The sequence below is a fragment of the Carcharhinus amblyrhynchos genome, chromosome 3 (genome assembly GCF_965287045.1).
Source record: "Carcharhinus amblyrhynchos chromosome 3, sCarAmb.v2.hapA, whole genome shotgun sequence".
Lineage (NCBI taxonomy): Eukaryota > Metazoa > Chordata > Chondrichthyes > Carcharhiniformes > Carcharhinidae > Carcharhinus > Carcharhinus amblyrhynchos.
In genome coordinates, this window is record NC_137326.1 from 9185322 (window position 1) to 9205630 (window position 20309).

General features: G+C 46.2%; 1 protein-coding gene across 2 annotated transcripts in view; it reads left to right on the plus strand.

The window, feature by feature from the left end:
- Nucleotides 1–20309, plus strand: part of sema3bl (sema domain, immunoglobulin domain (Ig), short basic domain, secreted, (semaphorin) 3bl) — a 149897-nt gene that overhangs the window by 56629 nt on the left and 72959 nt on the right. For both annotated transcript variants that reach the window (XM_080218737.1, XM_080218744.1), the window contains exon 2: nt 19240–19400. In XM_080218737.1, the coding sequence (XP_080074863.1) occupies nt 19240–19400 (161 nt within the window). The remainder of the gene's footprint in view (nt 1–19239; nt 19401–20309) is intronic.

A 20309-nucleotide genomic window follows, 5' to 3' on the forward strand; every position in this document is an offset into this window, starting at 1 on the left:
TCCAGGGACCTGGGTTCGATTCCCGGCTCGGGTCACAGTCTGTGTGGAATTTGCACATTCTCCTCGTGTCTGCATGGGTTTCCTCTGAGTGCTTTGGTTTCCTCCCACAGTCCAAAGATGTGCGGGTTAGGTTGATTGGCCATGCTTAAATTGCCCCTTAGAGTCCTGAGATGTGTAGGTTAGAGGAATTATTGGGTAAATATGTAGGGGATATGGGGGTGGGGCCTGGGTGGGATTGTGGTCGATGTGGACTCGATGAGCCGAATGGCCTCTTTCTGTACTGTAGGGTTGCTATTCTATGACACCCAGAGGAAACCCATGCAGAGGACGTGAGACTCTGCACAGACAGTGGCCCGAGCCGGGAATCAAACCCAGGCCCCTGGCACTGTGAGGCAGCCATGCTGACCACTGTGCCACCGTGCCGCCCGATGGAAGCAGCTTATGGGAACACCATCGCCCGTAGGATTCCCTTTGAGCCACAGTTCATTGGAAATGTATCGGCCGTCCCTTCACTGTCGCTGGGTCAAAACCCTGCACTCCTTCCCTAACAGCACCGTGGGTGTACCTACACCACATGGACTGCAGAGGTTCAGGAAGGCAGCTCACCACCTCATTCTCAAGGAGCGATTAGGGATGGGCGATAAATGCTGGTCTAGCCAGTGATGCCAACGCACCCTGAAAGAATAAAAAGAAATGTTAAAAGTTGTTGCGTGCGTGAAATTATCTTTTTTGCCCATGAACCAGCCACTTCCTCCTCAGTAAATAAGCTGTCAGAATGTTATTAATTTATAAGCAGCCCAGAATGAAATATCGGCCAGTCAGATGATTCACAATTTCCTTGCAGACTTTTTAGTTAGCTGTAAAGTATTTTCCATCATGTAAACTTTTTCATCGCTCTTTTTTTTAAAAAATGTGTTGGATTCTGGAACCTGAAGCAATAATTAAAGTTTACAAAGTAGGCGACTGTGCGCAGCTTGAGCTGTAACCATGGCGATTAAACTGGACTAAAAAAAGGATTTTATTGAACAGGAAATGTTGTAGTTTAAGAAAGTGCAGCAACAGGAGTGAGCTGCGCTGGGGACCGAACGGAAATTGTCTGGAGCTCCCCATCTCGATTGGTTTGCTATCCAGTCGAGTAGAATTGGGAATGGATGGAGCTGTGAGGGTTGTCACTCTCTGTACATGGCCTTAGCGTCTCTGAGGATCAAAGATTCATCTCCAGCACACTGCTCAGGAGAAAAGACACAACAGCTTTCATTAATAAAGTGCCTTTGACAAAATAAAGGTGCGTTCAGAGCATGGCCAGTCAGGCTGAGTGCGTCAACCGATAAAGTCCTTCCAAACATGCCAATGGCTGGCGTGAGTGGGAGAGACATGGAGCGGTGCCAACTTAAGCTTTCAGCCCCTGGCGACAGACTCGCGAACTGTCCCGGGAATTATTAGCTAGGGTAACAGACGAATGTCTGCCTTAGTGCGCCACGAGGTACAGGAAGAGAATTGGAATGGAACTTGACAAAATACACATCACAGAGCAGTTTGTAGGAGCAAAATTTGGCACCGAGCTCTTTGGGCGATGCCCAAAAGCTTCAGTCTCAGAGGAAGATCTGGATAGAGTTTGAGAGGCGGCAAGGTTCAGGGAGGGAAGTCCAGAGCTTATCGTCTTTGGCAGCTGAATGTATGGCCACCAGTGGTGTCGTGATTGTAAAATGGAATATGCTGAAGAGGCCAGAATTAGAGGGCTGTGGGGTTGTCGAGAGGGTAATAGGGAATTGTGAGGCTTTGGAGGAATCTGAAATGAGAATTTTTATAGTCGAGACATGGCTTAAGCAGGATCTGAAGGGAGCTGAAGCACAGTGGTTAGCACTGCTGCCAGGGACCCAGGTTCAATTCCAACCTCGGGCGACTGTGCGCCATCTGCACGTTCTCCCTGTGTCCGCGTGGGTTTTCTCCGGGTGCTCCAGTTTCCTCTCTCAGTCCGAAGATGTTCACGTTGGGCGGATTGGCCATGCTAAATTACCCCTTAGTGTCCCAAGATGTGCAGGTTTGGTGGATTAGCCATGGTAAATGTTGCAGGGTTACAGAGATATGGTGAAGGGGAGGGTCTGGGTGGGATTCCCTTTCGAAGTCTTGGTGCAGACTTGATGGATTGGAGTGCCTTTTGGTTAAAGGGGGGGGGCAGTGGAGAATGTGGGGGGGAGGTGGGGAAGTTATGCAAAGACTGTCTCGGTGACAGTCCAGATATCAGTTTAAAAGCTGGTCATGAATGATAAAAGGCACAGAATGCGGCCAAGAGAATCCAAGTCCGTTTATAATCCACTTGAACCTCCTCCCATTTCTCCTCACTTAAATCCATCGTCGTAACCAGTTTCCAAATTTCCAAGTTGTCCCACAGCCTGACTTGCGGGAGAGACTTCCCGATTTCCACTAACCTTTGTGGGAAGAAGTACCTACTGATCCAGCTCCGCACAGAGATAGTTCCTCTCTGTGAATGCCTTGCGGCACCTTAAACGCCTCAATTAAATCACCCAATAATCTTCTGCATTTAAGGAGCAAACAAGCCACTCGCCATTAACCCTTTCAGCCACTTGTCCAGCCTGATTTGCATAATCTCCTGAGATTGCTGAGAAAATCCGCTGGTGTGATAATCCCAAATTGTCTCACTCGATGACAGACAGCGGGCAGAGAATCACGTTAACTGCTGCTCCGTGTCAGAAACTGCATGTCAGTCTCGACGTTCGCCCACTCTCGGTGTACACCCCCTCTCGGTGTACACCCCCTCTCGATGTACACCCCCTCTCGATGTACACCTCTCGTTAGATAGTAAATGAAGTTGAGTGTGCTGCCATGTGTGTTTTCATAGGTCAAGTGTAGCCAAGCGCTATCCCTCGATGGTTTGCCCTCTGCTTCCAGTTTGACTCCCCCCCCCACAGTACACACTTCAAAGGGAAAATTAATCAGCTCGGTTGCAAAGTGTTGATTTGGCCTCCTCTGGTGCCCCGTGCCACAGCAGCGAGAGTCTCCAGGGGCTCCATGAGCAGCTCAATGGTGGAAGCGAAAATATTTAACTGATCCCCAAGACCTGAGCTTTGAGTTGTTTACGAGAGGCTTGCCAAAGAGAGGAGACCTTTTGCCTTTAGCGACCTGTATCTTTGCTTACATTTTCATCAGCTCCAAAGCTATCATTATCCCTCTGTATTCACCATTTGGTCTACTCACTTTCTATTCATTACATCTCAATGATTGCTGTTCTGGGTGGGAGACTGCTCCATATGTTAACAGCTCCCTGCAGGAACTTAGTTCATTCTAAAGTTAGACAGATTTTGTAACAGTGCCATTATTGTTCCCTGGTCTTCTCATGAGTTATTAACAAAATTTCCTCCGTACAGCCAATTCAGGAAAAGAAATTGGAACTTTTTTGTGACCTTCCTGAACCTGCTGTTGACTCTATTTTAGCTGATGGTCTTAAGGTTTGATGGAGTGCTGCACTGTCAGGAGACATTTCTTCACCCAAAGGGTGGTGAGCCTGTGGAATTCATTACCCAGGAAGTAGTTGACGCTAAAACATTGAATGTATTCAAGAGGTGGCTGGATATAGCACTTGGGATGAATGGGATCATAGGTTATGGGGAGAAAGCAGATTTAGGCTATTGAGTTGGAAAAAGCCATGATCGTGATGAATTGGGCAGAACAGACTCGAAGGGCCAAATGGCCTCCTCCTGCTGCCATCTTCTATGTCAATGATGCTGCCTTTTGGGTGAGAAATTAAACCAAGGTCTCACCTGCCCTCTCTCGGTGAGATGATATGGAGTTGCTGGTGTTGGACTGGGGTGGGCACAGTAAGAAGTCACACAACTCCAGGCCGAAGACAAAAAAAGTTTATTTGGACTTTAGAGCTTTCGGAGCATTGCTCCTTCAAGGGAAAATTAACCACCTCAGTTCCGAAGTTGGTTTGGCCTCGTGAATACTCAGTCATTGATTTTTCATTAATCAATACAACAAAATCTCTCAAATGCTCTTCACAGCGCTCCAAAAGCTCATGATTCCAAGTAAATCTGTTGGACTTTAACCTGGTGTTGTGAGTCTTCACAGTAAGAAGTCTGACAACACCAGGTTTAAGTCCAACCGATTTATTTGATAGTAACCTCACAAGCTTTTGGGGTCTCTCCCTTCGTCAGGTGAATGGAGAGTTCTGGCCTCAGACAGAGCATATAACAGCACAGACAGTTTACAGATTACTGATTAGAATGCGAATCTTTCCACCTAACCTGCTATTCAAGTCTTAAAGTGGCCAACAATGTGAGTGGAAGGAGCATTAAGCACAGGTTAAAGAGATGTGTACTGTTTCCAGACTTGTCAGCAGAGACTGATAGCCAAGTTCCGCACACATGAGGACGGTCTCAACAGGGATCTTGGGTTCATGTTGCACTATCTGTAACCCCCATGACTTGCCTGGGTTTGCAAAACCTCACTTTACTGTCTGGAAACAATACACATCTCTTTAACCTGGGCTTAATGCTCCTTCCTCTCAAATTGTTGGCCACTTTAAGACTTGAATAGCAGGTTAGGTGTAAAGATTCACATTCTAATCAGTAATCTGTAAACTGTCTGTGCTGTTATATGCTCTGTCCGAAGCCAGAACTCTCCATTCACCTGACGAAGAGGGGAACCTCGAAAGTTTGTGAGTGTACTATCAAATAAATTGGTTGGACGTAAACCTGGTGTTGTCAGACTTCTTACTGTGTTTACCCCAGTCCAACGACGGCATCTCCACGTTGTGGGTCTTCTTACTCTCTCAGGTGGACATAATGGACCCTGTGGCTTGATTTTGGAGAAGGATAGTGAGGTTCTCCCCAGTCTCCTGGCTGATACGTATCCCTCAGCTAAGGTCACCAAAGCAGATCTTTTTGGGTTACTATCACATTGTGGGTGTGGAGATTGTCCCTTTAAAGGCAACACAGCAGAAGAAGAAAGGCTTAGTAATATTATCATTAATCCAGAAACTCAGTTAATGTTCTGGGGAACCGGGTTTGAATGCTGTCACGGCAGGTGGTGGAATTTGAATTCAATTTTTAAAAAATTTGGAATTAAGAATCTACTGATGACTGTGAAACCATTGTCGATTTGTCAGAAAAACCCATCTGGTTCGCTGATGTCCTTTAAGGAAGGAAATCTGCCTTCCTTGCCCGGTCTGGCCTCCACATGAGTCTAGAGCCACAGCAATGTGGTTGACTCTCAACTGTCCTCTAAGTAAGGGCAACTAGGGATGGGCAATAAATGCTGGCTGGCCAGTGACACCCATGTCCCACCAATGAATAAAAAAAGCTGACATGTGGGATCAGTTGGGACTGAGAGCGGGTAACACCCCCCCCAGGGGGTGGAACTCTCTCTTAGGCAGAAGACATCTGGAAGATATGTAGGGACTGGGGCAGCCGAGGGGCTGCCGGCCTCTGTCCAGTTCTTTCTTTGTTAATAAATACCACTTGTATTCCTGATGAAATTTGTGGCTTGCGTCATAACAGTGGGAGCTTGCTGTGTCCAAAGTGGCTGCCACCTTTCCCACACTGCAATAGCAAAGCTTCAAAGAAAACTGTATTGGCTAAAAGTATCTTGCAACATGCAGAGTTCTATTTCTTTCACATTAAGACACCCAATGCTTACTTACGGCTTCCTCATCAGAAGGGACAGAATTTTCCCTGCGGGGCGAGGGTGGTGTTGTTGGCAATGGGGGGGCTTTTAAATTGTGTGGGTACCTTTCCTGCCACCTACCCACCTGTCTCCAACCTGGCTGTGATTTACCAGTGGGCAGGTGAGGCAGGAGAAGGTCAGCAAGGAGTGGGAAATCCATCGGGTAAGCCTGCTTGTGCCTTGAGTGGGAAATGTGGGCTGGTTTCCATCTTCAGGAGCTGCCTTCTCCAATCAGAGGCCCCCCTGGATCTGCTTCCCACCCGCCAATCCCGAAATGGGTGCCCCCACACCTGCCTCTGCATCCTGCCTCCCTTCCCACCTCTCGTCAGCTAAGGTCCCCTCTCCCGCCCCGAAAGATGTCCCACCCACTCCCACCACACCCTCCCCCTTTCCCAAATTTCCCTGTCATCTGACCACTTATTCTGCTCCATTGGAACTGGACGCAGTCCCAGCAATGGCCACTGCTTCCTGGGGCGCTGCTGAGACCGAACATCTGATTGGCCAGTCGTGCACGGAAGCAGGGTTTCCTTCTCAAGTGAGCCCTCTTGAAAACTTTAGAGGGTTTTGGTCTTCCGACTCAAGACAAGTGACTAATTGCGAGTTGGGGTCATTTTGAGGCAGCGGCGCAGGAATAAAACCTTTGCTTCTCCATCTCGCCCTCACACAATTCCTTGGAAGAAACTGCGAGCAGATGTAACTGTTGTCAGGTTTCTCTCTCTTTGCTGATGTGATCCCAAATTGGCTCCTAATAACTTGTTGAGAGCATGAGTGACACAGGTTGGCTCAACCTGGGCTTTTCACCACCTCCCCCCGCCCCCAACTTCCATTCAGGCCAATCTCCTCATGACTCCACATCGTGCTTTGACAATAAACTTGGCAAAGGCAGAGCTGTCAACATTAGGTAAGAGTCAGGAATGAAACATAGATGGGAATCAGAGAGACAGATTACAGACTTGCTGAAACATGAGGACCTGCGTTCAATTTAAAGAACGAAGTACGTCAAAACTGCGATGTGTCCAATTTTGGATGGTTGTCGGTTCAGGTAAAGCGCTTTCTCATTCTTTCTCTCTTCATTTCACTCTGCTTTCTCTGTCGTTTCAATTTTTCTCTCAGCCACCCCTTCCCGCCTTCAGAGTTAGATGTTTGAATTGGAATCGCATGAACAAAATGGGGCCATTTAGAGTTTGGCATAGCCGTCACACAGGGGCCCATCCGAAGACAGCAAGGCCTCAGGCCGCAGGCCCGAACAGTGCCATTTGGGGAAGATACACCTCAAGATACAACTTGGGAAGTGCCCTGAAGGCAAGACCCAGAGGGTGGGGGGAAATGGGGAGAAAAAAATGCATTTATTTGTGGGATGGCAATATTACTGGCAAAACCAGCGTTTATTACCTGGATATGCTGGAGAAGGTGGTGGTGAGCTGCCTTCCTGAACCACTGCAGTCCATGTGCTGTAGGTATACCCAGTACTGTTAGAGAGGAAGTTCTAGGATTCTCACCCAGTGACAGTGAAGGAACGACGATATATGTCCAATGGTTTGTGGCTTCAACGGAGACCTTCAGGTGCTGGTGTTCCCAAACATCTGCTTCTTGTCCTTCTAGATAAAGGGCAACACAGTGGTTAGCACTGCTGCCTCACAGTACCAGGGACCTGGGTTCGATTCCCAGCTTGGGTCACTGTCTGTGCGGAGTTTGCACATTCTCCCTGTGTATGCATGGGTTTCCTCCAGGTGCTCCGGTTTCCGTCCACAGACGTGCAGGTTAGATGCATTGGCCGTGCTAAAATTGTCCCTTAGTGTCCCAAGATGTGTACGTTAGGGAGATTAATAGGGTAAATATGTGGGGTTAGGGGCGGGCCTGTGTTTGATTCTGCACCGAGCAGAGCATCTATGAGCCAAATGGACCTCCTTCTGCACTGTGGGGATTCAACGATTGTATGATGGTCAAAGTCTTGGATTCGGAAGATGCTGTTGATGGAGCCTAGGTGAGTCACTGCTGTATCTTGTAGGTGCTGTTACTGTGTGTGGTGGAGGGAGTGAACGTTAAAGCTGATGGGTGTGATGCCAATAAGGGGGCTGCTTTTCCGAGATAGTGTTGAGCTTCTTTAGTGTTGGAGCTGCATCAATGCAGGAAATGGAGTGAAAATTGGCCCATGCACCCACTTTATGATGATAACGTGGGGGTAACAATTTCTCGTTCCTGACCCATCGATTGCCACTGGTTAGTGTAGGAGAGGGGAGTGTGACTCTTCATGTGACTCCAGAGCCACAGCAATGTGATTGACTCCCAACAGTCCTCTGACCAAGGGCAACTAGGGATGGGCAATAAATGTTGGCCAGCCATGTTCAGTGAATGAGTCTAAAAAATATATGCATAGAATGAGGTCTACCAGGGACTGAAGTATAAACGTAACCAAGAATAGTCAATGTCATCACTTTCCTGGAATGAAACGTGATTTATGAATTGGGTTAGCCCTTTGCATTCCCAGACTCTGCAAAGTGAAATACTGGTGTTTTATTGCATGAATTTCGCAGCTGAACACATAGATCTTCACCACCGTGAATGAATCTATCACCCAGTGAATTATGGCAGTGTGATCAGACCACGATGGGCCTGGAAACCATCTCCATCTGATTGGGAGGCAGTTCCCAGTGCTGCCTCAAAGAATTCCCCTTCATTCCTGCAGGAATGCACTCCCTGGAGAAATGGTTCCACATCACTGGTATCTGGCGCAAACTTTGAGCAGCAGCCAAGGCCTGAGCTGTCGCTGGGTTATTTCTACTTATTCCTTCACGGGATGTGGGTGCTGATGGCAAAGGACAGACTTTAGTTGTCCACCCCTAATTGTCACTTTGAAAACCAATCACATTTCTACCCTCTTCAGTTCTGAAGAAGAGTTTTTTAGTTCATAGGATGGGCGTCGCTGGCTGGGCCAGCATTTATTGCCCATCCCTAACTGCCCTTCAATCGAGTATCTCACTCAGCCATTTCAGAGGGCGGTTAAGACTCAATCACATTGCAGAGGGTCTGGAGTCACATGTAGGCCAAGCCAGGTAAATTTCCTTCCCTGAAGAATCGTCGTGAATCAGTTGAGTTTTCATAACAACCGGTGAATTCCAGTCTAGAGTTTATTAATTGAATTTAAATTCTACCAGCTACCACGGGGGGATTTGAACCCGTGTCTCCAGAGCATTTGCCTGGGCCTCTGGATTACTGGTCCACTGACATCACCACAATGCCAACACATCCACACAGCTACAGAAGGTCCAGGGAAGGTCCAGCACAGTGGTTAACACTGCTCTTCACAGAGCCAGGGACCTGGGTTCGATACCAGCCTCAGGTCACTGTCTGCGCGGAGTCTGCACATTCTCCCTGTGTCTGCGAGGGTTTCCTCTGGGTGCTCCGGTTTCCTCCCATAGTCCAAAGATGTGCAGGTTAGGTTGATTGGCCATGCTCAATTGCCCCTTAGTGGAAGGGAGATTAGCAGAGTAAATAGGTGAGGTTATGGGGATAGGGTCTGGGTGCGACTGTTGTTGGTGCAATCTCGATGGGCTGAATGGCCTCTTTCTGTGCAGTAGGGATTCTATGAGTCTGTGATATAACAGGAGTCCATTTTGTCCCTATCCACCCAGCAACTCCTGGGTGGATAGGGATAAAGGAGAACGGGTTAAAGTAATCATTTGACTGATCTGCCCAGGTTCCATTTGGAACTTAGCTTCCAGCGTCAATCATAACTCCCCAATCAGACAGCAGAGATAACTGAGTGAAGCTTCACTTCACTAAACATGCAGACTAGGGTCCGCATGATGACAACAATTCCCGACAATGATCTGACCTCTGACCTGAGTGCCAGGTAAAGTCAGGTGAGGATTAGTTTGGGTACCAAATGAGTCTGCTTAAGAGTTAAAAGCAAAATACTGTGGATGCTGGAATCTGAAACAAAAACAGAAAATGCTGGAAAATCTCAGCAGGCCTCTTGTGGTTAGCACTGCTGCTTCACAGCTCCAAGGACTCGGGTTCAATCCCGCCCTTGGGTGACTATGTGGAGTTTGCATGTTCTCCCTGTGTCTGCGTGGGTTTCCTCCAGGTGCTCCGGTTTCTTCCAGGTGAGGCATCATAGAGTCATAGAGGTTTACAGCATGGAAACAGGCCCTTCGGCCCAATTTGTCCATGCCGCCCTTTTCTTTAAACGCTGAAGCTGGTCCCAATTGCCCGCATTTGGCCCATATCCTTCTGTACCCATCTTACCCATGTAACTGTCTAAACACTTTTTAAAAGACAAAAGAGGCCATGCTAAATTGCCCCTTAGTGTCAGGGGACTGACTGGGGTAAATGCATGGGGTTATGGGGATAGGGCCTGGGTGGGATTGTGATTGGTGTAAACTGGATAAAAACCAAAGCAAAGCAAAAAAAAAAGTTCCGACAGCATCTGTGGGGACAGAACAGAGCCAATGTTTTGAGTTCAGATGACCGTTCATCAAAGCTCTCATTCTCTTCCCGTAATTTGAGATGATTTGACGGGGGAGATAGCAAGAATTATTTGCCTGTTTCTTCTGGTGGACAAAGAGAGGCTCATAATATTACACTGAATGCTCTTGAGGCAAAGCCAGTTGAAAAGATCTGAAGCTGAGAGTCTTTAATGGACAAGGGTATTAAGGGAAAGGAAGATAAATCGAGCCACGATACAGATCAGTCATGATCGAGGTTGGAGAAGGCAATGGCTTCATAGTATTGTCGCTAGACTATTAATCCAGAAACTCAGTGAATATTCCAGGAACCTGGGTTCAAATCCTGCCACGGCAGATGGCGGGATTAGAATTCAATTTAAAAATACCTGGAATTAGGAATCTACTGATGACCATGAAACCATTGTCATAAAAGCCCCTCTGGTTCATTAATGTTCTTTAGGGAAGGAAATCTGCTGTTCTTACCTGGTCTGGCCTTACATTTGACTCCAGATCCACAGTAATGTGGTTGACTCTCAATGGTCCTCCAAGGGCAACTAGGGGATGGGCAATAAATGCTGGCCGTGCCCCGTGAATTAAAAAAATAACTGAATGGCCAAGCATTTCACTGAATTTCCACAGGTCAACAACCACTTTCTTCCCCACTTCCCTGCTCGTTCGGCAGGAATTCAGCCCAGGCCGTGTTAACGAGACCCGGCAGCCAAAATCCACATGGCTTCACTCTGCCAAGTACGAGCGAGAGTTGAAATAAAACCAGAAGGAATTTCCTGCCAGAGATCGGCTCCCCAATCCCCCTGCTCCCACTGTATAAAATGACACATTGCTTCTCATAAATGAGGAAAGTCAATCGCCCCTTCCTCATCCAGCAATAAAGAACCCAATCGCATCCGAGTCGCGGTGTTCAACTGCTCTTAACTTCCAGGGTTTTCACTCCCACCACCTCACTGGAAGTCCATTGAAGATCCATCTTGTTGTGTGGAAGGACCTCTTTGAAATGGGTACCTGGGATGAGGGAGTTTGGTCAGATGGAGAGCTGTGGGAGGTTTCCCTCAGCATCAGACATGAATGGGAGATTTAATAGAGGCATTGAAAATTATGAAGCGTTTGATAGAGTAGACAGGAAGAAACAAGTCCCTCGGGGCCAAATACTTGTGTTACATACTCACCAGATGTTCAAGTTTGGCTAGGTTGCACTTCTTCGATCACGTTTCCCCAATAAACTGCTCTGGGACCATCTTAACCGTGGTTTTAAGCCAAGATTAATGTGGCAAACAAATATGCATTAACAAGTAACTAAAGAAAAATTGTTTCCACTGACAGAAGTGTTAGTAACCAGAGGACACAGGTTTAACATAGAAACTAGAAGCAGGAAGGAGGCCATTCGGCCCTTCGCTATTCATTATGATCATCAAATTCAACATCCAGATCACCCCTTCCTCCCATATCCCTTGATCCCCTTATCCCCAAGAGCTATATCCAATTTCTTCTTGAAATCACACCATGTTTTGGCCATGACTACTTTCTGTGGTAGTGAATTCCACACATTCACCACCCTCTGGGTGAAGAAATTTCTCCTCACCTCAGTTCTAAATGTTTTACCCTTGATCATCAAATATAGTCCCTAGTTCTGAACTCCCCCACCAGTGACAGCCTAATTTCCTTTTTCGCTCCAGAGTAGGACTTGAACCCATAACCTGTGGAGGCAAGCACACTACCAGCAAAGCCACAGGTGACATTTTTATTAGCAGCAAGTTAAGGAAACTCTTTTTACAATTTTGATCTGAATAAGTGGGAATCATAGAATCCCCACACTGTAGAGGAGGCCATTCAGCCCATCTCGTATGCACCGACTCTTTGGCAAAGCATCTTACCTTATCCTCAAACTGTGACTCCTAGTTCTGGACTCCCCTACTGTTGGGAACATTCTTTCTGAATCTACCCTGTCTAACGCTGTTAGAATTTTATAAGTTTCAATGAGATCCCCTCTCACTCTTCTAAACTCCAGTCAACATAATCCTAACTGATTTAGTCTCTCCTCATATGACAAACTGCCGTCCCAAGAATCAGCCTGATAAACCTTCATGGAACTCCCTCTATAGCAAGGATTTCCTTCCTCAGATAAGGATACCAAAACTTCACACAATCCCAGTTCCTGGGTTCGGTTATTGGCTCGGGTCACTGTCTGTGTGGAGTTTGCAAGTTCTCCTCGTGTCTGTGTGGGTTTCCTCCGGGTAGTCCGGTTTCCTCCCACAATCCAAAGATGTGCAGGTTAGGTTGATTGGCCATGCTAAGAAATTGCCCCTTAGTGTCCAGGGATGCCTAGGTTAGAGGGATTAGTGGGTATAATATGTAGGGATATGGAGGTAGGTACCTGGGTGGGATTGTGTTCAGTGCAGACTCAATGGGCTGAAGGGCCTCTTTCTGCATTGAAGGGTTCTATGATTCTATGATTCAATATTCCAGGTGTGGCCTCATCAACGCCCTATGCATCCTTATCCCTGTACTTAAAGCCTCTCACTATGAAGGCCAACTTTTGCCTTCTTTACTGCCTGCTGTTCCTGCATGCTTACTTTCAGCGACTATTGCATGAAGGCTCCAAGATCTCATTGAGTATCCACTTCTCAATTTACACCCATTCAAGTAATAATGTCTACCAAAGTGGATAACCTCACATTTATCCACATTATACTGTATCTGCCATGCCCACACACTCAGCCTGTCCAAATCCTGCTGAGGCATCTCTGCATCCTCCTCACAGCTCACCCTCCCACCCAACTTTGTATCATCTGCAAATTTGGAGATAATACATTCAGTTCCCTCTTCCAAATCGTTAATATATAATGTAACAAAACAGACAAAAGTATGAAGAGGGTAGATGAGGGATTTTTTTAACACAGTAGGTTGTTATGATCTTGAGTGTGCTGCCAAGGTTCAATAACCTTTGAAAAGAGAATTGTGGCATATAGTCTTCATATCTAAAAGCATTGCTAATATAAATCTACATTCTAAGTGCACAAGTTTATTTGCAAGAGTTTTGAATTATTTCTACAATCACAAAATGTCCGCACCATGCTTACAGCTGAGATTCTTGTAGCATCCGTGGTGTTGGCTGACTTTGCTCTGAGTCCACACCCAGGCTTGACCAATCAAGCACAGTGACAGCGAATCTGTCACCAGACTCGCATAATCAAACATAGATCAATTAAACCATTGAAAATTACAAATTGGCTAAATCATAAATCCAAGAAGCAAAAATCATTAGGGCTGAGAGAAAAGAGATGAGGAGCAGGACAAATTGGGCAGTAACTTTACAGAGCTGGATAGACATGATGGACCAAATGTCCTTCATGATTCTGGGATTCCTGACATCAGTCCGAAATTATTTTTATTCATTCGTGGGACATGGGCATCGCTGGCTGGCCAGGATTTATTGCCCATCCCTAGATGCCCTTGGAGGGCAGGTGAGAGACAACCAAATTGCTGTGGCTCTGGAGTCACATGTAGGCCAGACTAGGTAAGGACGGCAGATTTCCTCCCCTAAAGGATATTAGTGAACCAGATGGGTTGTTCCAACAATCAACAATGGTTTCATGGTCATCAGTAGATTCTTAATTCCAGATTTTAAATTACAGAATTCAAATTCCACCATCTGTCGTGGAGGGATTTGAACCTGGGTCCCCAGAATATTGTCCCTGGAACATTTTTCCTAAGATGTGCAGGTAGGCCACGCTAAATTAACTCTAATGTCAGGGTATTAGCAGGGTACATATGAGGTGTTACGAGAATAGAGCCTGAGTGAGATTGTGGTCAGTGCAGATTCAATGGGCTGAATGGCCCCCTTCTAACTGTAGAAATTCCATGGTTCTGTGATGAGCTGAGTTTCTGTATTAATAGTCTAGCAATAATCTCACGAGGCCATCGCCTCCCCAGTTTCCCCGTGTCTTGTTCGAGATTTTGTCCCTTGTCTTCTACATCACTCTAGCTGAAGCAGGGTCTCAGAATCCTTTCCGACTCCAGTTGCTGTCTTGCGAATGATGTTGAAAAGACGGTTTGGCACGATTCGGAAAGAGCAGGGAGGACTCTGGGGTCCCGGCCAACATTCCTTCACTCAGCTCTAAGCCGGTCATTCATTTATTTGCTGTTTATGGGACTTTCATTGCGTGAAACAGCTGCAGTTTTGGCCTGGAAAAATAACAAGTGACTGCACTTCAAAAATCATTCTTTGGTCCTAAAGTACTTTGGAACGTTCTCAGGATGTCAGGTGGTATATAAATCACAGGTCCTTCCTCCCGTATCACCATTAAGATCCTTTCCCAGATACCTCACTGCAGGGCTGGAGATCCCAAGAGGCAAATTCTCACCTTCACTCTCTGGCCTACAGAACAAACTCCTGGCCCTTTATAGGGTCCACCTCAGGCAATATTCTACCCGAGCTCCTTCTATCACGCTCGTTTTAGAGCCCAGATCATTAATTCCGCTGACATTTGGCACTGCCAAGACAAAAAAAATCAATTCCTTTATATTTCCCCTGGTGCGTTCCCTAATTATCTTCAATTTGTGTCCTCGGGTTACTCATCCTAGTATGAGTGGAAACAGTTTCTGCGTATTTACTCAATCAGTGCGTATTTGTTTGTGACGAGAGATTTGACTGAATGCTGCGATTATGAACGGCCCCAGAGCAGTTTGTTAGGGGAATATAATTGAATCGACCCAAGCCAAACATCTGGCTGGTTTATAGTGCGAGTGTTTGACCCAATCTATCAGAGTACAATACCTTGTTTGTACTTCCGAGGCTGCATTTGGAGTAGGTGCTTCTGTTTTTTGTTAGACTTCCTAACAAATCGGAATCATTTTTCCGCGGCAGAGTGGGTAACCAAAGCCACGAGGTGTAACTATTGTGAGGAAAACTCCTCAGGCTTTGCGTCCGAGGCAGGTTTGATATCGGCTAAGGCCTGGCCTTGAGCCACATTTCCACAACGGCGATGAATAGCCACAGACGAGAAAGAAAGACACGGTGTGTGTTCGACATTACCCTGAATGTTTTTTATGAGGATATGGTAACAAACAGTCTCTGGGAGGAACCTTCCGGGGTTGACCCAGAGCGGTCAAGGCCTTGTTTGAAAGGCTTTGTGGAATTCCGTGTAATGACTGACAGGATCTGCCCTGATGAGGTGAAGACATTTGAGTGAAGCCTATGGCTTTCCCAAATCCAGTCGGCACCTGGGCTCACCAGTGGGGGTTGTTTTACAAAGGGACTGTCTGTCGCCACATTTCATACCAATGAGTAGAAGGGGCTTTCCAGCTATTCAGGAGAAAGAAGGAAAAGATTATCCAACAGTCACCTATCTGTATTGATTAGCTAATCAATAGTTAATTGGAGGGACAGCAAGCAGCAACAACACACACACATCAAGTCATGGAGATATACCACACTGAAATAAACCCTTTGGCCCAGCTTGTCCATGTCAACCAAGTTTCCTGAACTAGGCGAGTCCCATTTGCCTGGTTTGGCCCGTATCCCTCTAAAACATTCCCATCCTTGTACCTGTCCGAATGTCTTTTAAATATAATTGTACCCACTCCTGCCACCACCTCTGGCAGCCGATTCCATACACGCACCACCCTCTGTGTGAGAAAGTTGTCCTGATGTGGAGATGCCGGCGTTGGACTGGGGTAAAAACAGAATGAAGTGTCACAACACCAGGTTAAAGTCTAACAGGCTTATTTGTAGCAAATGCCACAACTGATAGCCAAGTTCCGCACACATGAGGATGGCCTCAACTAGGATCTTGGGTTCATGTCGCACTATCTGTAACCCCCACAACTTGCCTGAACTTGCAAAATCTCACTAACTTTCCTGTCTGGAAACAATACACGTCCTTTTAACCTGTGCTTAATGCTCTCTCCACTCACATTGCCTGTACCTTTAAGACTTGATTAGCTGTAAAGACTCACATTTCAATCATTATTCATGTAAATTGAGTTTGTGTCTTTGTGCCCTGTTTGTGATCAGGACTTCCAGCCACCTGACAAAGGGACAGCCTCTTCCGAAAGCTTGTGGCGTTTGCTACAAATAAACCTGTTGGACTTTAAGCTGGCGTTGTGAGACTTCTTTCTGAGAAAGTTGCTCCTCAGGTCCCTTTTAAATCTTTCCCCTCTCACCTCAAACCTATACCCTCTAGTTTTGACCTCCCCTATCCTGGGGCAAAGACCTTGACTATTCTGATCTATGCCCCTCATGATTTTATGGACCTCTATAAGGTCACTCCTAAGCCTCCTACGCTCCAGGGGAAAAAGTCCCAGTCTACCCAATCTCTCCTTATAATTCAAACCTTCTAGTTTCGGTAACACCCTTGTAAATCATTTTTGCATTCTTTCCAATTCAAATACATTATGTACGGGAAATTCCAAGTGTTGGATTTACTGGTATGAGTGTACGCCATCTACCCTGAAATAAAAAGGCTTCCTTATTAACTGGTACCCACTGACAGAAGCAAAAAAAAGGGATGTGAGCAATCTACCGCTCGAGTGAATGGAAAGATTCGTAATTATCTGGTACTGGAACTCCAAAATATTAGTCAAAATCCAGTGACTGTTGTCATATGGAGATCATGCAACAGACATTTTGCGTCTGGTGAGATCCCACAATCTTCAATGAGGTGTCCATTTGGAATCATAGAATCCCTGCAGTGCCAAAGGAGGCCATTCAGCCCATCGAGCTTTCACCAACAACAATCCCACTCAGGTCCTATCCCCTTAACCCCACGTATTTACCCTGCTAATTCGCTGACGCTTAGGCCGAATTTAGCACGGCCAATCCATCTAACCCGCCCATCTTTGGACTGTGGGAGAAAATTGGAGCACCCGGAGGAAACCCACGCAGACACGGGGAGAACGTGCAAACTCCACACAGGCAGTGACCCAAGCCAGGAATCGAACCCGGGTCCCTGGCGCTGTGAGGCAGCAGTGCTAATCACCATGCCAGGTTGGCCAGGAAATTCGAGAGTGATCTCTGCTCTTCCAAGTAGCACCATGGGTTCATTTACATCCTTAGTACAGTCATGAGGGAGGACTGCATTGTTGGAGATGCAGTCTTGGGGGTGAAACATGGAACTAAGACTCTGCCTGCTCTCTCTGGTGAGATCCCAAGGCATTAGTTTGAAGACAAACAGGGAGGTTCTTTCTCCCTGATGTCTTTATCACACACTCAGCAGCACTGAAACTGGTTAGTTGGACGTTTATTTAATTGGGTTTGGGTGGAAGTTTGGTGTGCTTAAAATAGCTGTGGCGATTCCCACATTACACCACGCTTCCAAAGTAAATCAATGCTTGTGAGGCACTTGTGAGAAGGCCTGGATTTATTAAGAGTTCTGTTATGTGGAAGACTTTGCTTCTTAGAGAAAACTGTCCAACAATTCTGGGTCATTCACTGGAGGATTTCCTTTTAAAAGTTGCCAGCTTTTCATTCAGTTTTTTTAATGCGTTGGAAGGAAGGCATGAACAGAAAAGTTTCACACGGGTTAATAACAGAAATTAAAATGGTTACTGAGTGTGGTTTAGAATGGACTTGTGGAATATCATAGAAACATCACAACTCCTGTACTTACTGCTTTGGACATTGGGTTGTAAACACTGCTACTGAGCTTTGATGAACATTATCAGGTTTAGATATTTCGATTCAGCTTTCTTCCTTTTGATTTGATTTGATTTATTATTGTCATATGTATTAGCTTACAGTGAAAAGTGTTGTTTCTTGCGCACTACACAGGCAAAGCATACCATTCATAGAGAAGGAAAGGAGAGAATGCAGAATTACATTCACGGCTAGGGTGTAGAGAAAGATCAACTTAATGCAAGGTAGGTCCATTCACAGCAGCAGGGAAGAAGCTGTTCTTGAGTCGGTTGGTACATGACTTCAGACTTTTGTATCTTTTTCCCAACGGAAGAAGGTGGAAGAGAGAATGTCCGGGATGCGTGAGGTCCTTGATTTATGCTGGCTGCTTCTCTGAGGCAGTGGAAAGTGTAGACAGAGTCAATAGATGGGAGGCTGGTTTGAGTGACAGATTGGGCTACGTTCACGACCCTTTGTAGTTCCTTGCGACCTTGGGCAGAGCAGGAGCCCATACCCAGCTGTGATACAACCGGAAAGAATGCTTTCTATGGTGCATCTGTAAAAGTTGGTGAGAGTCACAGCTGACATGCCAAATCCTTGCCCATGAGGGCATTACCACTTTAAAAGAGGAGTGCAGCATCAGAAGCTGATAAAGAAAGAGGTCTCATAATTTTCATACTCTGTGGCAATGAATTCTATACATTCACTGCTCTTTGGATGAAGGAATTTCTTCTCACCTCAGTCCCAAAAGGATAAGGGGTAAACCTTTCAGGACTGAGGTGAGATGAGGAGAAATTTCTTCACCCAGAGAGCAGTGAATGTGTGGAACTCACTAACCGCAGAAAGCAGTTGAGGCAATGACGTTGGGCGGGGATTTTCCATCCACGCTCGCCCCAAAACCGGAAAGCCCCTCCTCAGGTCAGCAGACCTTTGCATGGCCTGTCCTTCCATCCCGCTACGATCCCCATGGTGGGTGGGATGGGAAAATTTTCCCTCGTCGTCTGATTTCAAGAAGGAGTTCAGTTTGGTTCTTGGGGCTAAAGGGATCAAAGATACGTGGGAGGGAAGGCACGGTCTGGATATTGAGTTTGGCGATTAGCCAGGATCAAAATGAATGGCGGAACAGGAGCTTTCTTTCAGGAGCTGACTCAAGGGAGTTTGCATATTTGAAATTCATTTTTAAAAGATTTTGTTTAAGTAACATTACCCTGGAGGCATTTCAAAGGATTCATTTCCTGTTGTATGTATCCTACTTAAATGCCCCCATAATGTTGGGTTCATCACTCTCCTTGTCAATGGGATCTGTTGTTGCCAGCAGATATTTACTATGAAAGCATTGGAGCTACCAATCAGTATGGAAGGTGCAGTGACACTCTCGGGTCCCCCCTTGAGACACCCTGACCTTCCTACAGCCGATCACAGACTTAACAATGAACGGTGGGCTTGACTGAACACTTATTGTTTCCTTTGCTTTAGATCTCTTGGCTGCCAATAGATCTGTTATGTTCTTTGGTTACCGTGGTTTCCTGGATTTCCGTTCAATGTTCCTCGATGAGTATCATGACCGCCTTTTCATTGGAGCCAAGGATGCCTTGTACTCACTCCAGCTGGACCAGCCGAGCACTGACGCCAAAGAGGTAGTTCAACTTTGTTACCTGATATTCTTGTTACGTTAGGACAGAGTGGGGGCAAAGGATGTAATCTTGGAGTTAGAACCAAGACCATTTAGAAGGGAAACTAAGATGTACTTTGCCCACGGGAAAAGCAGTGAAAAATTGGAAAAATCAGGAATTCTATGCCCCAAATCACGAAGTTATTATGCAGGTGCAGCAGATAATAAATAAGGACATTCTTCGCTAATGGGATAGAGTATAAAAGTAGCAAAGTGCTCTTTAAAGATATAGGCCATTGGTGAGATTACATCTGGAGCACTGTGCACAGGTTTGTTCCCTTTACTTGAGGGAGGATGTAAATGTATTGGAGACAGTAAAGAGAAGGTTCACTAGATTGATTCCAGGGATGAAGGATTTGTCTTATGACGATGGCACAGTGGTTAGCACTGCTGCTTCACAGCACCAGGGATCCGGATCCGATTCCTAGCTTTGGGTAACTGTCAGGGTGGAGTCTGCACATTCTCCCCGTGCCGGCATGGGTTTCCTCCCAGTGCTCCGATTTCCTCCCACAGTCCAAAGGTGTGCAGGTTAGGGTGATTGGCCATGCTAAATTGTCCCTAAGTGCTCAGAGATGTGTAGATTAGGGGTATTGGCCATACTAAATTGTCCCTTAGTGCTTAAAGATGTGTAGATTAGGGGGATTGGCCATGCTAAATTGTCTCTTAGTGACCAAAAATGTGTAGATTAGGAGTATTGGCCATGCTAAATTGTCCCTTAGGGCCCAAAGATGTGTAGATTAGGGGGATTGGCCATGGTAAATGCCTGGGTGGGATTGTAATTGGTGCAGATTTGATGTGTCAAATGGCCTCCTTCTGCACTGTAGTATTCTATGATTCCGTAAGAGAGATTTTGCAGTTTAGGTTATACTTTCTG